This window comes from Leucopleurus acutus (assembly GCF_964270905.1).
Source record: "Leucopleurus acutus genome assembly, chromosome: 20".
NCBI classification, from domain to species: domain Eukaryota; kingdom Metazoa; phylum Chordata; class Mammalia; order Artiodactyla; family Delphinidae; genus Leucopleurus; species Leucopleurus acutus.
In genome coordinates this window covers 43,289,196-43,308,737 of record NC_139162.1, presented here as the reverse complement: position 1 = coordinate 43,308,737, position 19,542 = coordinate 43,289,196, and the positions used below count along the sequence as shown (strand labels likewise).

Genomic DNA, 19,542 nt, shown 5'->3' with positions numbered 1-19,542 from the left:
ACTTGATCTTTCTGAAGATCAAGGTCCTAGCAGAGCTTCAAAGCAATCCTGTGATTGTTATTATTATTTTTCTAATTCTGCGTGGCTCCTTGGGGTGGGTGACAAGGTTAGTGGCAGCAGGAAGAGAAACAGGCTCATCGACCCCTGGCCAACTAAGGAGACTGACTGATGAGTGGCTGTTGAGTGGATCGCAATCTCCCAACCCCCTCCCCCTTCCAAGAGCAATGATGTGCGCAGAGCCCAGAGTGGTCCCCTGGTCGACATCTTCCCAGTGGACGACCCGCTGGTTTTTAATGTCCAAACTTCCACCATGTCTCCTAGAATCAGGCTGCAGCCCCTCAGGTCTCCCAGGGCGGGGCCATGCCCTCTTCAGTCCCACCCAGAGCAAGGTCATGTCTGCTCAGACTGGCCCCCTCCCTGCCAGGGTGAGCTGTGTCCCCTCGGAACCCCCAGGACATGGTCATATCTGCTCAGAATCCCCAAGGTGGAACATGTTCTTTCAGAGTCCCCAAACTTCGTAAAACACACATACAATACTTTTTTCAGCTAACGACAACAAAGGAAAAGGTACAGCCCCATCCCCGTAACTCAATACGTTTCTAACAAAGCAATGTGTGGGTCAAGTCTCGAATTATATCTCCGATATGATGGGTAGAACGGTGCAGCAGCCTGCAGACGTTTGGAAAAGCGCATGGAGATGTGGGGCTGGGGCGTTCCTGATGGACAAAGTAATGGTGGGGATCACCAAATCCTAAGAGTTCGGTCCAGGGAGGGATGCTTGGAGCATTTTCTAAATGGGTATCTGTAGGTTATTCAAAGGGGCTTTCCTGTGTCTATTTATGTTTTAGGAAATTGCTTGGGGGCTTGTAGCTGATGAGCAACACATTTAATTTTTATCATTGTAAGTCATGGGAGGGACCCCCTGGCAGCCCAGTGGTCAAGACTCTGCGCTTCCAATGACGGGGGGCGTGGGTTCAATCCCTGGTTGGGGAACTAAGGTCCCACATGCCCCACGGCGCAGCCAAAAAAAAAAAAGAAAGAAAGAAAGAAAAGAAAGAGAAAAGAAAGCCATGGGAAACAGGCACCTGCTGGGTGTTTTCCTGCAGAGCATCTGGTGTCCAGCAACACCTGGACAAGACTACTCCTTAACTTCCCGTAGTTTAGGGGGCAGTAGTGCCCCCTGGTGGCCATTGGTGTCCCAGCAAGGTCTGCAGATGTTCTAGGGAACAGAGTGGGTCCCAGGGGAAACTGAGAACCACCTCCAGCCCAGATGACAAGATGAGGGTCTCAGGTTGTGCTCACAGGGCCTGGTGCTTCTGCCTCCTGCCTACAGGGCCCTGCTTCCCATGATGATCCACAGTGGATGTCTTGTTTTCACTGGGCATCTACAACCATTTTTTCTGGAAAGAGCAACCCACTTTCCTTTGGAGAACCCCTCACACTCAAGTCATGTAGTTCCTGAGGGTCAAACCTCCTCCCCACCCCATGCACAGGTGCACAGTGATTTGATAAGGGATGAGCATGTGACCCAAATCCATCCAGGGAGAGCCAGGCCTGGGACATTTTTGCTATAGCTGATGGGAAAGAAGGATTCTTTTTCCACTGTGGCTGTTAAGTCATCCATGGCATATAAGAGTTTCGGTGGGTTGGGGGGACATCTCTGCCTCTGACTGTAGGGGAGCCTGCTTGGAAATGAAGCTGACACAGAAAAGCAGATGTGAGAGAGGAAGTGAGGCACAGTCCTGATGAAAAATATTCAGCAGCTGGATCCAGCAGTACCTGAAGCCAGACGCTCCAGAGCATTTCCAGTTAGGTGAACCAATTAAGGTATTTTCTCTTAAGCCAGTGGGAACTGGAGGATCACACTCCCTGTCTGATGTTTGCCAGGCCCAACTGCTCTCTTCCAACCCCCCAAAATGTCCTCATTTGCTGCTTACATTTGCAAACTCAGAGACCACAGTAATCAAAACCATCTTTATTATTTAAAGAGCATCCTGTCATCAGGGGCACTAGATGGGACTCCCCAGACGGCAGAACAATATTTACATGGGGGTCAGAAGGGTGAGGCTCGGGTGGTCCCAGGGCTGAGTGGGCCCGCCACTGTGGAGGACCTTGGAGGGAGGGTATCCTTGGACCTGTGGGCTGGGCCCAAGAAGAAAAATGTTCCATCCCAGGGTGAACCCCATCATGTGGGCTGGAGCCACCTAGAGCAGCTTGGGCCCTGCAGGCGTGCACAGCGAGGAGAAGCCACAGGTCAGAGCTGGGTCACCATGCCGCTGGCTTCGGAGTGAGTCTGGGGAAAGACAACTAGGGGCTTCCAAGGTCTGAGAGGCTTCCCCCAAAGTCCCACAGCTGAACTCCCCTCCCCAGGAGCCCTTTAAAGGCTATCCTTTCCCTAGGGCACCCTCTTCTAAGCCTGAGCGCTGGTTTCTGGAAAACCCTGGCTCCCTTTCCCCCTCAGAGTCCCAAACCCTTCCACCCTCTGGCTCCCATCTGGGCCCAAATTTCACCTTTATGGCCTGGAAGATCCACTCCCGGAAGTCACTGACTTTGGTGTAGACGCCTGGCTTCTGGGCCAGGGCACAGCCAGTGCCCCAGCTCACGATGCCACACAGCCGCCAACGTGGCGTCCGAGAGATGCTGTCCTCACACACGAAGGGGCCACCACTGTCGCCCTGGTGGGGGACGGAAGGCCTGGCTGGAAGCCAAGATGGCTAGCCGAGAGGCCCTCCTCAGATGACTGTGGGCTGTGGTCACAGAGCGCTCTGGCCCCGAGGTAGCGAGCCTGACCACCCACTGCCATGTGTCTCCACCCCCAGAGAGGCGGGGGGCCCCTCACCGTCCCTCACCTGGCAGGCATCAATGCCACCCTCAGGATAGCCGGCACAGAACATCTTGGGTTTGATCTGGTTCCCGTAGAAGTCGGGGCCGTTGCAGACATCACTGCTGATTATGGGGACTCGGGCCTCCTGGAGTACCCCCGCCTGTTGGCCTGGGGGTGTGCAGGCAGGGCTGGACGAAGCTGGGGGGTATGCACACCCCCCCTTCCTTCCTGGTGCCCACCCAGGCTCCTTAGTGTCCCTACACCCCTGGGCCATGAGGCCTTCAAGCAGGCCAACGGCCCTTCCCCAGCCCGGATCAGAGTCTCCCTTAACAGTGACTTCACAGGCAGAGGACGGAACTCACCGTAGTACTGCGTGTTGCCCCAGCCAGTCACGGTGCAGATCTTGCCGTCCACTAGGGCCTGCCCGGCAGCCGGGAGGCACACGGGCTGGATGTACTCTGTGAGACAGACCACGCCGGTCCCACCCCTGCCGGCCTGCCCCGCCTGGTACAGACCTCAGCCCGGCTGCCCCTGGTGCCCCCGGCCCACCCTTCCCTCTGTTCTTTTACAACAACAACAGCAGAAGTTGCCTTCTACTGAGAGCTCACTAGGTACCAGGCACCTTCCTGGGTGAGTTCCTTTAATGTCCCATCAGCCCAGGGAGGTAGGAGCTATCAGTACCCCATTTAAAGAGGGGAAAATAAGGCCATGTCATTTGTCCAAAGCCTCAGAATGAGTCCATGAGTCGATGGCAGAGCCAGAATTTGAACCCAGCTTGGCCCGATTTCCAAGCCTGTATTCTTAACCATGGCCCATGGGGCTGCGCCTGCCTAGAGGGTGCCTCTGTGAGAAATTTTACAAGGTACTATCTTGAGATGCTGGACTTCCACCTGTCAAAAAAATCATCATAATAAACACACCAGTCCACCCTGTCCACAGTAAGAATGGCATCCCTGACACATGACTTCCTTGTGCAGTGCACAACCCCCACCAGTGGTCCTGGCAGCCCTACCTGCTGCCTGCTGGTGACTTCACCCCCCTGAGCTCAGAGCTCTCAGGTGCAAAGTGGAAAGAATAATCATTTCCCCCCAGAGGCGTATAGTGAGACATCGGCGATGCGTTGAATAGCATGCCTGGCTAATAGGAAATGCTCACGTAACCAGCTATAGTAAAAAACAGTGACAATGGCAATGATTGTTAATATTAACTGAGTGCTGGCATTGCTGTAGGCTCTTGACTCAGATGAACCCTTTTCATCCTTTCAATAACCCTCAGAAGTCATTTAACAGATGAGGGAAACTGAGGCATGGAGAGGTGAAGCCACGCGCTCAAGATCGCCGAGCTGGCAAGTACCTGACCCCAAAGCCCGCGCCGTTACCCCTCAGCCACGTGTCTCAAACCCAGGCCCCTCCCACCCCATCCACCTGTGCCCCGTGGATACCTCCCCACTTCAATCTTTTTAACCCTCTCACTCCATTCACTAAAGAGAAGGGTTTATTTTAAAGAGAAACATGCACACCATTGTAAAGCAATTATACGCCAGTAAAGATGTAAAAAATTAAAAAAAAGAGAAACATGTATTATTCAATACTCTGTAATGACTTATATGGGAATAGAATCTAAAAAAGAGTGGATATATGTGTAGGTATAACTGACTCACTTTGCTGCACAGCAGAAACTAACACAACATTGTAAAGCAACTATACTCCAGAAAAAAAAATTAATTTAGAAACAAGAAAAGAAAAACATGTATCGTTCCCTTAAATGGAAAACCAGCATCATGGACCATTCAGAAGAAAAATAACCATAAAAATAAGAAAAATGCAAACCAAATAGTACTGACTTCCCTGGCAGCACAGCCAGGGGCTCACAGGCACTGATCCCAGCGCCGGGCAGCCTCGGCTCAAATCTTTGCCATTTGCCAGTTGTGGGAATTGGGGGCCTTATGTACCTTCTCTGTGTTGGGACCTTTCCCCTTGTGAAAAAACAGGATCATAAGGGAACCAACTCTCCCCGGGCTGTTGGGACAATGAAATGAGTGCATGCTTGGGACGTGCTGAGGGCAGTGGCCGCACACAGGAGGAGCGTGCAGGTGTTGAAGTGCATCCTATCATCATTATTATTGTATTCTTTCATTATTATTATCGTCATCATACTGTTGCCTGCTGAAGGCACCATCGTCGTTATTTTAACTTCGTTATCATCACCATTACTATTTTTTTAAATTTTTATCATTATTATTACTATTCCTGCTACAGAGTGGCCTTCTGAAAGCTGAAGCCCACGGCCTGCCCTTAATCCAAAAGGCACGTGTAGATGAGGTATTAAAGACACCCTGGCACCCAAGTGAATCTCACTGAGAGCAAAGGAGATGCTCCAGAGAACCGTAACACGGATAACGCCTGACTTTCTGATTCATTCATATACTTAAAATTTTTTCATTTCATTTTTTTGGGGGAGGGGCAGTAACGGCTCTTCTGAGATATAATTCACATACCACACAATTCACCCACTTAAAGTGCCAAGTCAATGGTTTTTAGAGAGGTTTTAGATACTAGCCTGCCTGGCAATAGGAAGGTGCAACCACCGTCACAGTTGATTTTAGGACATTTTCATCACCCCTTTTACCTGTGACCTCCCGACATCCCCATGCCCGCCCCGCCCCCACCTCCTGGGGAACCACTAATCTACTTTCTATCTCTACAGGTTTGCCAGTTCTGGATATTTCATAAGAATGGAATCATACAGTACGTAGCTCTTTGGGCCTGACTTCTTTCTTAGCACAGTGTTGTCCAGGGTCATCCACTGTGTACCAAGAATCAGGACTTCATCCCTTTTCATGGCCTAGTATCGTTCCACTGTATGGATCTAGCATGTTTGGTTTATCCACGTGTCAGATGGTAGACGTCTGGGTTGTTTCCATCTTTTGGGACAATGCTGGTCTGAACACTCGTGCACCAGTTTTGGTGTAGCTACGTGTTTTCATTTCTTTTGGGTACGTACCTAGGAGTGGAATTGCCGGGCCAAATCGTCACTCTGTGTTGAACTGCTTGAGGAATCGCCACATGGCTTTCCAAAGTGGCTGTACCCATTGTCCCCATCTAATGAATGCCCAGTGTGTGCCCCTCAAGATCATTTCCCTCATCACCATGGATTCCTATGCCCTAGCCCCCTCCTCTGTCCTCCTGGCCCCTGGTGTCCCCAGGCCAAGGAACAGCCCCAGACTTACCTGTGAGGGGCAGGGAGCTGGACAGGTGGACCAGGGCAATGTCATTGCTGTTCTCCTCGCTGTTGGGGTCTCGAAAGGGGAGATAGCCCCCGTGGTAGATTACTGCCTGCACCCCCAGCTGCACGCCATGGGGTGAGGTCTGGGCCACGGCACCGGCAAACACTCGCCATCGGGACAGGACCCGGTTCCGCCTACCAGGGACAGGAGGGGAGGGTGGCAGCCTGCCTGGGCACAGCCTCCCCGACCCCGCCGCGCCCCAGCCTCCCCCCTCAGCGCCATGGGAGACACTCACTCAGGGAAGCAGTGGGCGGCTGTCAGCACCCAGTCTCTGGAGAGCAGGGACCCCCCACAGAGGTGTGCTCCATCGTAGCGAAGACTGACTTGCCACGGCCACCTGCCCAAGCTGGTGTCCTGGCCACCCACGATGCGATCGACGGGCAGCTTCCTATGGCCACAGTCTGTGGGAGAGGGGGCAGTCAGGGACAGTGGGAAGCCTGGACCCCCTGCCTTAGGGGGTCTGAGAGGTCATGCGCCACTCTGAGAAGAGTGAGTGGACACGATCCTAACCTGAGGGGTCTGAGGGACGTGGCTCCACCCTGGGGGAGGGTGTCTGAGGAGACACAGCCCCCTCCTTGGGGACCTAGAGGGACATGGCTCTACCAGGAGGGGAGGGAGATCTGAGAAGACACAGCCCCATCCTTGCAGGATCTAAGAGGATAAGGCCTGCCTGGGGGTGTCTAATGGGACGTGGCCCTGCCCTCGGGGGGTCTCAGAAGAAGACTCTGAGTTTCAGGGTCTCACCTTGGCAGATGGTAGCTAGGAAACGACCCCTGGGACAGTCGCTGTGGGAGAGACAGGGATGGGGACACAGGGGGAGACAAAAAGAGAGGCCAATTAAGAGGCAAGAAAGGCACACTGGGGGAGCAGGGGTGTGCGTGCCGGGGGCGGTGCGCGCCCTGCCTGCCCGCCGCCCTCCTCACCACACGGAAAGGACCTCGAGCAGCCTCCGGGCATGCGGCAGCCTCCCCTCGTCCACGCAGAAGAAGCCCGACGTGCCGTTGGCGCCCGCCGTCCGCACATCCAGCTCCGAGTGGGCCAGCGCCCTGGGCGGGGCAGGGGTCAGGCCTGCGGCCCCGCCCCCCAGCCCCCCACCCCCAGGGGCACCCCGGTACCTGAGGAAGCCCATCTCCTCGCAGCTGAGCCCCGCCACCCTGGCGTTGGAGCGCGAGGAGCACAGCAGGCGCCACGTGCCCTCCGTCTGGTCAAACACCGTGAGCCGAGCGTCGGCCGGGCCGGCCTGCACTGCAGGGTGACAGGACCGCCGCCTGGGTCGCCTTCCTGCCCGAGCCCTCCCGGCCTCTTCTCCGACCCCGTGGATCTAGTCCTGAGTCCTGGCAGGCCCGATGGCAGCACCCCGGGCCCCCCACACTTGTGACTGCGTCTGGAAGGGCCCATGACTCAAGTTGAACCAAAGATCGGGGTCTCTGGGACTCTGGCTGCCCCGCCAGGGGGAACCAGGGGGCTTCCTCCTACCACTGGGGTTCCTAAGCTGGTTGCCCATGTGCTGGAAATCTGGAATTCTGCCAGGAGATTTGGGACGAGGGAAACTGTTTTAACCAAGCTCCCAGGAGAATGGCATGTGAGGCTGGGTCTGCCTGGGCCCATCTTTGCCCCAAGGAGGGGAAAAATGAGCCAATGTGGAGGAAAGTCAACAGATTTCTGATAACATTTTTAAAGCCCCTGATGGAGTCAGGCTTGAAGAACCCCCAGAACTGTTGCTTAAGTGAGTCAATAATTTCCCTTTTTGTTAACCAGTTTCTTAGATTTTCCTTTTGTCTTTTGCAGCCTGAAGACCCTTGACTAATACATCACAGTGCCAAAATATTTAAATAGATTTCCTATAATCTTAAAAAAAAAGAGAGAGAATAGCTATCTTTTTCTGCAGGACTTGTCAGAGCCTTGAATACACACTAAATTGCATGATAATTCTCCAAGCAGAGGATGCAGCATTCATTCATTCATTCAACAAGTGTTAACTAGACACATACTCCATGCCCAGTCCTGTGTGGGGTGATGCCAGGGGACTTAAAGATGACCAAGACAGCCCTGGGCTGTGCCCTCACCAACTAAAGTCCACCAATGGGGGAGACAGACAGCAGTAAAAAAATCACCCAACAGCATCACAAACTCTGAGAAGACGTAGGGCGGAGATACACAGGAAGACTGGAGAGAGCTTATGGGGGATTCCTCCTGCCTGGGGCTTTACTGTGTTGAGAAGTGATGCTCCCCTCAGCCCCTCACAGGCTGCTCCTCACATGGTCAGAGGACCCTTGTCCACACCTAAGCCAGGTCACAGCCCTTAGCCGTATTCATTTACATTTAGCAAACACTCAGTATGTGCCAGGCTCTATTTTGGGCAATGAACAGATCAGACAAAACCCCCAGCTCTGAGGAGCTCAAAGGCCAATAGGTGAGATGCATAACGAACAGGACAGAGAGGATAAATAGATGGTGTGTCACAAAAGAAGGCACCAGGGAGGTAAATCGAGCTTGACCGAGGCAGGGGAACGCCGGCATTGAGGGGAGGGGAGATTGCACTTTCCAACAGGTGGGCAGGGAAAGCTGCAAAAGATGTGAAGGAGGTAAGAAGCCAGGGGAGGGAACAGAGAACCAGGCCAAAGGAACTGCCAAGTGCAAAGATCCCAAGGTGGTGGAATGGGGGGCGAGGAGACACGGGGGATGTTTAAGGAACAGCAAGGAGGCTGGAGCAGAGTGAGCTAGGGGAGGGGAGATGGGAGACAAGACTGGATTGACACTAGGACTTTGGCTTTTACCAGGAGTGAGATGCGGCCAGAGGAGGGCTCTGAGCCAGGAGGGCCCTGATCTGACTCAGGGGTTCACAGGCTCCCTCTGGCTGTGTGTGGGGAGCAGACTGTAGGGGCGGGATGGGAGCAGGGAGACTAGGGAGGAGGCTGTGTGATGGTCCAGGAGGGAGAGGATGGAGGCTGGGCCAGGGTCGGGGCAGTGGGGTGGGGTGGGGAACAGAGTTTAGATTTAGGATAGATTCTGTGGGTGGAGCCCACAGGGTCTGCTGAGGTTGGATGTGGGTGTGAGGGAAAGAGGGTCTGAGGGCAATTCCAGGGTGTTTGGCCTGAGCCGCCAGAAGGATGGAGCTGCCACTGACTGAGACGGGGAAGGTGGGAGGAGTAAGCCTGGGGAAAGATCGGCTGTGAACCCCTTTTCTCCTGAGCCTCCTGCATGGCTGGTGTTCTGAGAGCACATTCTGGGAACGTGAAGCTGGTGCAAACTCAATTTTGCATCCTCGTAGGAAGAACTTGGTGAGGCCACACCCAAGCTGAGCAGTCTTCCCACAGCCCCACAGATCTGGACGAGGGGAGGCAGGACTTCCAGGGAAAACCCTATCCTGCTGAGGACAGAGAAAGGCAAACAGAGGCTGTGCATTCAGGCCTGAGGGGCTCCAAACCCCAAGCTTTTAACGTTGCCCTAGACAGCCTCTCAAGTGGCTTCCCTCCTGAGGGTTAAACAATAATGGCACAGTAATAATAACACTTGTCTATGTTTCCTGGGGATATCAGTGGGCTGACCCCATGCTATGTGTCATATCTGGGGGGTTCTTTGAATCCCACCACCATCCTGGAAGGTAGAGACCATTTCTATGCCCATCTTGCAGATGGGGAAACTGAACCTTGGAGAGGCTATACTTGCCCGGGGGAATATAGCTAAGAACCTGCAAAGCCAGGATTTGAACCCAGGCCTGCCTACCTGCATACTCCCTGCTCCTTCTGTGGCTCTCACATGGACCCTTACCTGTCTCCACCCTAAATATACTCACCCACAGCCTGGACTAGGAGCTTCCTGGCTGGCTCGCCTTAGTCACGGCCTCCAGGTGGGGGCCCAGGGATGCCTGGTACCTCTGCTGGGGGGCGCCCACCACCCGCTGAGTCCCCAGACCAAGACTTCAGGTCTGAAACACCAACTGTGGGTGGGAGTGAATTCTTATTTTTAAATGACTTCTCAGTGCTCTAGGAATGTGATTTCCAGAAAGTGTGAGGTTTTAGGAAAAAATTATCACTTTATGGATGGATTTGGAGGGAGGGGGAGGGAGGGAGGAGGGAATGTCAAATGCCCCCTCCAAGTATTTTTAAAACTATATTCTGTGCCACTGTTTCTCACTTCTAAACTCTTTATTCTTGTTTGTATTATTTTAAGCAATGCAAAAAGTATGTTCTGGGTCACCTGGTTTGCTCAACAGATTGTCTGATATATTTAGAGGTGTGAAAATCCCAGAAAAGTGAGGTGGGGATATCATATCTGGGTTGTTTTTGTTTGTTCATGTTGTAATTTCCCAACGTTTTTGAAAAACCCGAGTATAATGGAAGGGCACGGTGCTGGCGTTGGCCAGAGCCAGGTCTGAATCGTGGCCTAATTACTTTCCAGCTGGAGGCCCAGGACAAGTTGGCTCATGTCGGCGATCTGTCCTCATGCTTATTCATTAAGCAAAGGTTTCCTGAGCACCTACTACGTGCTGGACACTGTCTGGGGCAGTAAACAAAATGCCCCTGCCCTCCTGAAATTCACCAGGAGTAAAGCATGAACTTCAAGTGTGAGGAGGGTTTTACCAGGGGCAGCAGGATGGCTGTGGGGAGCGGGGTGGGGGGTGGGGGGGCAGTGTGGAGCCTGGGGGCAGAAAGGCCCTGCTCAGGAATGTTACAGCCTGAAGCATGAGACGCAAAAGCCCATGTTAACCAAGTTGGCTGAGAGTCAAGTGTTGCACGGATCATTACCTCCTCTAATTCTCACTCCCAGTTTCCAAATGAGGACTCTGAGAACCAGAGAGGGCAGGACAGGCGCGAGCCTCAGCTCAGCAGGGTTGGTGCAAGATCCTGAAACCCGCCTCGGGGTGTGAGCGGGAAAGAAGGTGGTGCGGGGAGGGTCCTTCGAGGGCGTGAGAGCTGCCAGTGCGTTGGAGCATGAAGGGCACCGGAAGCAAGCATGAGGTGAGGATGGAGAGGGGCCCACACCCTAGGAGCCTCGGAGCCTGGCTCCTTTTAGCCCAGTGGCAGTAGCGAGCTTCCGGCAAGTGCATGACCCTCTGCCCTGCCATTTATTCAATGTGCGGACTTGGACAAGTCAGTTCACTTCACTGGGCCTCAGTTTCCCCATCTGCAAAATGGGGATGATGATAATGGCCCGGACTTCACAGGGCTCTTGTGCAAAGGCTGCAGCCAGGGCCTGGCATGTGTTAGCCGTCACTATGGCAACTCACTTGGCTGTTTCTTGAGAAACAATAGAGTATAGTAGTTCTACCCAAGAGCTGGATCCAGGCTGCCTGGTTCCGATCCCGGTGACCTGAGGCAAGTCACTTGGTCTTTCCTAGCCTCATTTCCCCACATTAAAATGGGCTGTGGGGAGGATTTAATGAAGCAGTACCTGCAAAGCCCTGAGGCCTGTGCCTGGCGCGTGTAAATGCTCTCTAAGTGTCAACTGTGGTGGTTGACCTTGATGGTGGCTTTCCCTGTCTAGATGCTCGTTTCTGCTCTTAATGTGAGCTGAGTCCTCTATGGAACTACATGAGGCTTGTGGGAGTGAAAAACGCATCCCATCACCCGACTTCCCCATTCTTCCTGCTGCCCTGAGCCACAGAACGGCAGCTTGGAGTTGGCATCTGGGAAGATTCATTCATTCCACAATGAGTTTCCGCATCTATTTGTGTGGCCACTCCTTCCCACCTGCACGCAGATACATCTCTACCAGTCCAGTCAAAGAGCTATTCGTGGCCCCATCATCTACCAGCTGCATGTCCTCTCTGGTCCTCACGTTCCACATCTGTAAATGGGGATGCTAACAGCAGCTACCTCCAAGGAGAGCTAGAAAGAGGTTGGCTGAATTCATACAGTACCTCTCAAACATGTTTTGACCACGTTCCGCAATAAGAAACACATTTTTACATTATGATGAATATGGAGAGAATAACGGTCCCACCCTCATAAAACCAAAAGAAAAGCTTAACAGAACTTCTTCTTACTGAGAGAGATGCACTCTGATTTTTTTAATCTATTTCATACTTTTTAAAGTGTGGTTTTCAGCTCACTAATTTCATGATGCACTAACGGGTAACACATTTAGAGTCTGAAAAACACTGGGTTAGACAAGTGAAGTGTTTAGAGCAACAATACGAGTTCATTCAAAAAACTCCTTTCAAAAAAAAAAAAAAAAAAAAAACTCCTTTCATTGAGTTCCCACCAGGTACGGGCTTCCTCCAGGGCTCCCCAGAGGGTCTCAGCACACTCTACTCACCTGGATACAGCGGCTCTTGATCACTCCTTAGTAGGACGGTCACTGCAGAGAAGGCAGAGGTGAGGGCAGGTAGGCTGGGAACTGCAGGGGGCAGGGGAGGGTAGAGGCGCAGGGGTCCGTCCACTCTCACCAATGGCCCAGGACGCTGCCCCGATGCCTGTCAGGAGCAGCACGGTCCCCACAGTGAGAGCTGCCACCTTGGGTCCAGAGCAGCATGGCACAGTCCGGCCACCTGCAATAGACACCATGCTGGGGCCACAGCCAGGTCTGTCCTCATTGTGGCAGGATCTGAACACGGGGCCAGCTCTGCCCTGCCCCCAGGCCAACTTCGCACGCCTGAGCCTGCCCTGCCCTGGGCCCAGTTTCCTGGAGTGAACAGTTGGCAGGGCCAACTCCCTGTCCTCCCCTGCGGCGAGGACAACCAGGTGTCCAGCCCCCCAAGGGTTCCAGCTGGGAAGAGCCGTGGCTGGGACAGCTTCCGCCCTCCCTGCCTATATTCCTGGCACTTAAGGGATTTCTCCTCCCCTATGACGCCGCGCTTCTGTATTTCCTTCATCACATTGTGCCGTCTTTTCTTGAACGTCTCACTTCTGCTAACTTTCCCAGAGGTTCTTGGAGCCTCTTGGGGGCTGTGACCCCTGACCTTTGCCCTCTTGGCAACTCTCTTCCCTGCTGTTTGGCATTTCCTCACTGCCTCACTTCTCTCTGCTATACCAGACCCTCTGCCCCTGGGAACCCCCCAAAACCAGAACTCTCCCAGAGGACCCAGCTCCAAGGTCAAATTTGCCCCTGGAGGTTGAGAACCTACATTTGGAAATTTGCCAGCCTCACTTAAAAATATTGGCCTTGGACTTCCCTGGCGGTCCAGTGGTTAAGACTCCGCACTTCCACTGCAGGGGGCAACAGGTTCGATCCCTGGTCTGGGAACTAAGATCCTGCATGCCGCGTGGCGCGGCCAAAATATATATATATATATATATATATATATATATATATATTGACCTTACCCATTCCTATGTGGGACCTTGGGCAGGTGGTGTCACCTCTTTGAGCCTCAGCTTCCTCATCTATTTAATGGGCATCCACCTAGCACACACCTCTAAGTATAATGTTTTAAAGTTCTTTTAAATAATAATAATAAAAACCATACTCTTATCACACGTTTTATGTGCCAAGCACTGCTCTGAACGCATTAACTTATTCAGTCCTCATCTAAGTTGTGATTCCCATTTTTCAGACAGGGAAAACTGAGGCTCAGAGAAGTGGAGTCACCTGCCCAAGGTGACTCAGCCAGGAAGAGGCAGTGCTGAGTCCTGAACCCTGGGCAGATTTGGCACTGGGGTCCAAGTATATAACCACTAAGCCATGCTACCCCTCCCTGTGCTACAGTGGCTGGCATATAGCAAGTTCTCAATAAATGCTTTTTTATTTATTTTTCATTTTTTATTGGTCAATAAATGCCTTTAAATCATTAGAGCTGTGTGGTCCTGGGCAACTCCCTTCACCCCTCTGGGCCTCAGTTTTCTCATCAGTAAAATGAGCCTTTATTCATTCATTGTCCTATTGAACATCCACTGTGCACCTGGCACCATTCTAGGCTCTGGAGACACATCCCAAAACAAGACAGATGAGACGTTGGTTCTCATGGAGCTCACATTCCCATGTGTGTAAAGTGAGGGGAAAACCAAAACAAGTAAACAAGTAAATGAACTTGATAATCTCCAGATCGTGGCAAAGTCTATGAAGAAAATGATGTGGGTTGGGGGTGGCAGTGTTCTGTGGGGTGTTCAGGAAGGACCTCCCTAAGAAGTGACTTTGGAGCGGAGACCTGAGGGGTGAGACCAGCCAAGCAAAGACCTCTCATGGAAGGGCACAGTGGGCAGAGGGAACAGCACAGGCAAAGTCCTTGAGGCAAGAATAAGCATGGTGGGTTAGAGGGCAAGAGAGGCCACTGATCTGGCCAGAATGGCATGAGCTTGGGGAAGGCAGTGGGACCAAGGCTGGGGCCAGCTGGGGAGGGCTGGCAGCCCCCAGACAAGAGGGATTTTATTCCCAGTGCAACAGGGGCCCTGGGGCTGAAAAGCCAACCCTTTTGCTAGAGATCAGGAGAACCAAAGGGAAAAGGCAGCTGAAAGCTTTTGCTGGGCCTGGCATGCACTCGACTGCCCTTGGCATCTGCAAGGCCCTCCCAGGGCTGCAGGACCTCCCAGCTTTGCCATCTGTGTCGTGGCAGTACGGCTGATGGGCACAGGGCCAGGCCAGCACCCGGAATGGAGCAGGGAGCAGTCCAGCACCTTCCTGGGATGCCTATTGTCTGAGTGTCTTAAGAATTTGAGAGCCCAGCCATTCCCGTCAACGTGCTCCTCCCTCCAAAGAGGCCCCAGTGGACCAGGCCAGCCCAGCCCTGGCTGGCTGACCCCTTCCTGTGTCCCTGAGGAGAGAGGTCCCCTCCACCCCCAACCATCTTCCTGGTTCCAGTGGGAGGTCTTGGCTCTGCTAGCCGTCAGGCTCGTCCTGGTTCCTTTCTGTTCAGATGTGCCTGCAGAGCTTTGGGCCACTCAGAGCCCAGCCCAGAGGCTTTGGCACGTCTGCTGGGGCAGGAAGCATTGCCACCCTGTGTCTCTTAAGGTGAGAGGCAAAACTTGCTTTCATGCCTTCTGGTTCAGGGGACTTCGGGCAACCCCCAAACAGGTGCCTCTGGTGGGACAGGAAGCATCCTCACTCTGGGTCCCTGGTGTGAGAGGCATTCTCACCGCGTATCTTTGCTGAGGCAGGAAAGCGTCCTCACTCCTTGCATGATTCCTCAGGGGCGAAAGGGCTGGGTAAGCCAGGACCCCCGAGCTTCCCCCTGAGGCTCTGCTCTCTGTTCCTCCAAGGGTGCTAGGCTGCCCTTGTCTTCTCACAGGACAGTGCTTCTGTCCCCACCATTTGGCTGCAAAACCCTCCCAAGTGACATCTTTGGCTCCTTGTCCCTGAAACTCCATTCAACCTACAGCTCCGTGTCTGTTTTCATTGTACACAACTCCAACTTCCTGAACAGAAGTCTCTCCCCGTCTGATTTCTGGGACACCGCCCGTGCCCGATTCTGATTCTCCCCCTACTTCTCCACCTCCTCCACACACTCCCTGAAATCTGGGGTCCCCAGGGCAGCCATGGCCTCCTCCCCCTCATGCCTCCCCACTCCCGTCTGTCTTACACACCTCCACAGCCTGTGTCCCTTTTCTGTCCCCAGCCCTGGACTCTCCTTTGTCCTAGATCGGGGGTCCTGCAGTCTCTTAGATGCCTCCCACTTGAATCCCCAAGGTCCTTCACACCTCCCAGGTCCCATACTGGCCTCAATGTCTCCCCAAATCCCCAGGTCCCGTCTCAGAGGCCCTCAGCCTCAGGAATGTCCCTCATCTGCAGGACGCCTCCCTCCCACCTCAGCTACAGGCCTCCTAAGTGTCTCCCGCCCACTCTCTCCTTCCCTGCTCCCACCCCATCCAACCCCTGGGCTCAGTCTCTCCTTCTGGCCCAGCCTCCACATAGAACCCCAGGGAATCTTCCTAAACACCAAATCCAACCTGTCCCTACCCTCCATGACTCCCCAGTGCTCCCCAGGACAGAGTCTAAAGCCCTCAGCCCGTGGTACCAGCCCCTCTGGGGATGTAAGCATGGCTATTAGAGATTTGGGGGTTGAATATGCTTTCCTAAATTCCCACACAGCCATATGGGTCCTTATCAGACAACTGATAAGCCGTTCCAAAAAGCAACCAAAACGACAGGACTTATAAAACAAAGAATACCCACCAGCGCCACCTTGTGGAGAGACCCGGCACTGCCCAGTCATGGGCCAGCTTCTCACCAAAAAGAGTCCTAACGGATCTCAACCACCCTCCCAGCTACATTTCCAACTTTACCGACAGAAATACGAAATTAGCTACGTGCCACTGCACACCGGGCAGATTGTCACCCCGGCTGTTAGCCTTGCTCTTCCCTCTGCCTGGCACACCTACCTACTCCCTCCTCATCCTGAATGTCAACTCAGATATCACCTCCTCTGATTCTAAGTCTCCAGGAAGCACCAAACCTCGCCTTAGGTGTACTTCAATAGCAGAATGGGGCTTCCCTGGTGGTGCAACGGTTAAGAATCCGCCTGCCAATGCAGGGGACACAGGTTCCATCCCTGGTCCGGGAAGATCCCATGTGCCGCGGAGTAACTAAGCCCATGCACCACAACTACTGAGCCTGAGCTCAAGAGCCCACGAGCCAAAACTACTGAGCCCGTGTGCCACAACTACTGAAGCCCGCACGCTTACAGACCACGCTCCGCAACAAGAGAAGCCCGAGCACCGCAACAAAGAGTAGCCCCCACTCGCTGCAACTAGAGAAAGCCCGCGCAGCAACAAAGACCCAACGCAGCCCAAAATAAATAAATAAATAGATTTATTTATTTATTTGTTAAAAACCCAGCAGAATGGTAACACAAACATTAGCACAACTGCAGCCACAATGGTTCTCAGAAGCTACACCGACCTTAGCCCTGTCCTAACCCCATCCTGCAGTTTCCTAAAATCCTTGCAACTGTTAATGAGGAAGGTGTCATTATCACCATCCCCAATTTACAGATGAGGAAAGGAGGCCCAGAGAGGTGCAGCCACCCACCCGGGGTCACCCAGCAAGTAACCACAACGCCAAAACTTTTCAGCATTCGTGTCTAGGTTTGAAACGACAGTAGGACTCCCCTCCAGGGCCAGGCCCGAGCTGCCTGGGGATGCACTGAAGCCCACTGTGCCTCGGTTCTCTCTGTCCCCAGGCCAGTCTCTGGCCATCCTTCAGCACATGCTCTGCTTTTCATCCCTGGTTCATTCACCCGTAGGCCCCAGGCCTGGTGAGATCCCTTCAGTGGGCTCCAGGAAGGAATGGTTCCAAAGGTGCAGGGCTCTGCTGCCCACCTGCTCCGCAAGGGCACAAGCACCTTCTCCCGAGCCACTGGGAGCCTGGATTTACTCCGGGCCACAGCTGAATGATTTGGGCTCTGATTTGCTAGCTGTGCTGAGACCCAAAGAGGCCAGTAATCTACACCCATCATTTCCGCCAGCACATTCAGGGCTTCCTGCCTATCACGGCATGTAAATCCTCACACCATCCTCTGAGGTGGGCACTAGTACTGTCTCCACTTTACAGAGGAAGAAACGAGGCCCAGAGAGGGTAAGTCACCTGCCCAGGGCCTCACAGCTAGAGAGTGATACTTCCTGGGACCAAACCCAGCTAGCCTGGTTCCAGGAAGAAGAGAGGGAGTCGGCCCCAGCTGGGGAGCGTGGAAAGGAAAGGCCACCCCTAACTGGGCCCTTCCAGCTGGCTCCCAAGTGTGGACCAGAGTAAGAAGGAGCCAGGGTGTCTGGAGCCCCTGCCAGGGGCTTCCATGAGCCCTCGAGTGCCCGCCACTCTGAGGATGTGGTTTCTCCCCACCATCCCTGGAGCAGTTTCTCTGTTGTCTCTCCCCTTTCCATCCATCCTGACCGAGTCCAAAGTCCTCCCTCTGCTGTTTTGCCCACAGTGTGAGGAGGTGGGAGGAATGTCTGGAATCGGTGGGGGTCTTGGGTCCCAGGACTCCAAGTCGGCCGACCTCTTCCACAACAGCTCTGGTGCACCGCATCTGTCTTACACGCTGAGCCCCATGCGGGTGCCTTGTGTGTGTTACGTGCTCCCAACAACCTCACGTAGGTAGGTAGGTGGGTGGGTAGGTAGGTAGGGAGGTAGGTAGGCGGGTAGCATTAGAATCCATGCTTGACCCGGGGGGGAAATGAAGCCCAGAGAGACGACGACACTTTCACAAGGTGGCACAGCAAAAATTGGCAGAAGCCAATTCGAATGCAAGCCTGTGTATTTGACTCCGGAGTCTGTGTCCTTAACTGTGACAGCTAGTCTCCCCGCCTTGGCCCCAAGTAGAGGACAGGTCCAGGGATAGCTGAGAGATCACTGGGGGATGAGGGGAAACTGAGGCAAGGAGCCAGGAAGGTCATATGGGGTGGCAGGGAGGCAGGTGGTGCCACAGCCCCACAGAAAATTTGGTTAATAGTTAACCAGGTAGAGGAGGCTTCAGAAGCGGGTGGGGATGGGCCCCAGGAGGGGTGCCAGAGAGAGGGGGCTCCACGGGGGTGGAGGGCTGGGAAGGAAGCACGGAAGGAAGGGCGCCAGGCAGAGCCAAAGTTGGGGCTCAGGGAAAGGGGGACTCACCCTCCTTCTCCGCCATGTCACGGCCTCTGGTTAATGATTCCCCGGCTGACCTCCTGGGCCGGGGCGGGACCTGTGGGGAGATGAACGGGGGGAGGCAGGGCCTGGGGGAGCCCAGGCCAGCCCCTGTGCCCCCAGTCCCAGGCGCCCATCCAGGGAGGCTGAGGGACTGGGCCCTGGCCAGAGCACGCCACGATCACGGACACAGACTGGGCTGGGTTCAAGGATGGGGTCAGTGTGTGACCAGCAGCCAGGGGGATGCCTGGATTTGCAGGCCTGGGGGACCCCATACGCCTGGGCCTGGGTGAGGAGGAGACTAGGGCTCTGAACTCCTGGGTCTGAAGGAGGAGAGCTGGGGCCTCAACTCCCGGGTCCTGGGGAAAGAGAGGTTTGGGGGCCAGCCCTCCTCCGGAGGAGGGACACAGGGTCCTGGATTCCGGGGTCTGAGGGAGGAGGAGACCGGGGCCGATCTTGGAGTCTGAAGAACAGGGGGCTGGGACTCTGAGGTCCTTGGGGAGAAGCCTGACAGCCCACCCTCCGGGTCCCTGGGAGCCCTTCTACTGGGAGCTGAGCATTAGGGCGGGTTTGGGTGAGGGGGCCCACGTCCTGGGGACTGGAACTGAGGACCCTGGTCCTTACCCTGGGGTCCGGCAGGTGGGGGCGGAGCTGAGAGATGGTGCCGGTTTAGGGTCAGTCTCCAGGCCTGGGCAGGAGCATGGTGGCCCCTCAGCAGCGGCGGCCCCAGAGGCAGCGGCGGCGGTGGCGCGGGGCCTGCTAGGCCTGGCTGCCTCACCTGAGGAGGAGGGGGCTGGGCGAGAGGCGGGGGAAGGGGCGGGGAGGGGCCGGGCAAAGGGATTGGCAGCGCTGGAGGCCACCTGGCTGGTGGGACAGGGTTTGCAGGGGATGGACCAGGCCGGCCCAGCAACCTGCCTCCGGCCTGGAGGGGGCTCAGGTG

The 19,542-nt window shown here is 54.5% G+C and overlaps 1 protein-coding gene and 1 long non-coding RNA gene across 2 annotated transcripts in view; one reads left to right on the top strand and one right to left on the bottom strand.

Annotated features, from left to right (window-relative positions):
* LOC309977173 overlaps positions 1-19,542 on the top strand; it is a 336,876-nt gene that overhangs the window by 119,844 nt on the left and 197,490 nt on the right. The window lies entirely within an intron of this gene.
* On the bottom strand, positions 1,961-19,380 carry HPN (hepsin). The gene is made up of 13 exons (XM_082863431.1): positions 19,227-19,380; positions 18,591-18,660; positions 12,502-12,603; positions 12,372-12,413; positions 7,226-7,355; positions 7,034-7,156; positions 6,855-6,895; positions 6,346-6,511; positions 6,054-6,244; positions 3,187-3,282; positions 2,850-2,992; positions 2,511-2,675; positions 1,961-2,293 (listed from the first exon to the last, which is right to left on the bottom strand). The coding sequence occupies exons 2-13, from the start codon at positions 18,604-18,606 to the stop codon at positions 2,255-2,257; spliced, it is 1,254 nt and encodes a 417-aa protein (XP_082719557.1). The 5' UTR covers positions 18,607-18,660; positions 19,227-19,380; the 3' UTR covers positions 1,961-2,254.

Coding starts and splice junctions, on each gene's coding strand:
- HPN (XM_082863431.1), bottom strand. Junction 7,356..12,371: donor TCAAGAGCCGCTGTATCCAG/GTGAGTAGAGTG, acceptor GTCACCCTGCAG/TGCAGGCCGGCCCGGCCGAC. Junction 7,157..7,225: donor GAGGAGATGGGCTTCCTCAG/GTACCGGGGTGC, acceptor TGCCCCGCCCAG/GGCGCTGGCCCACTCGGAGC.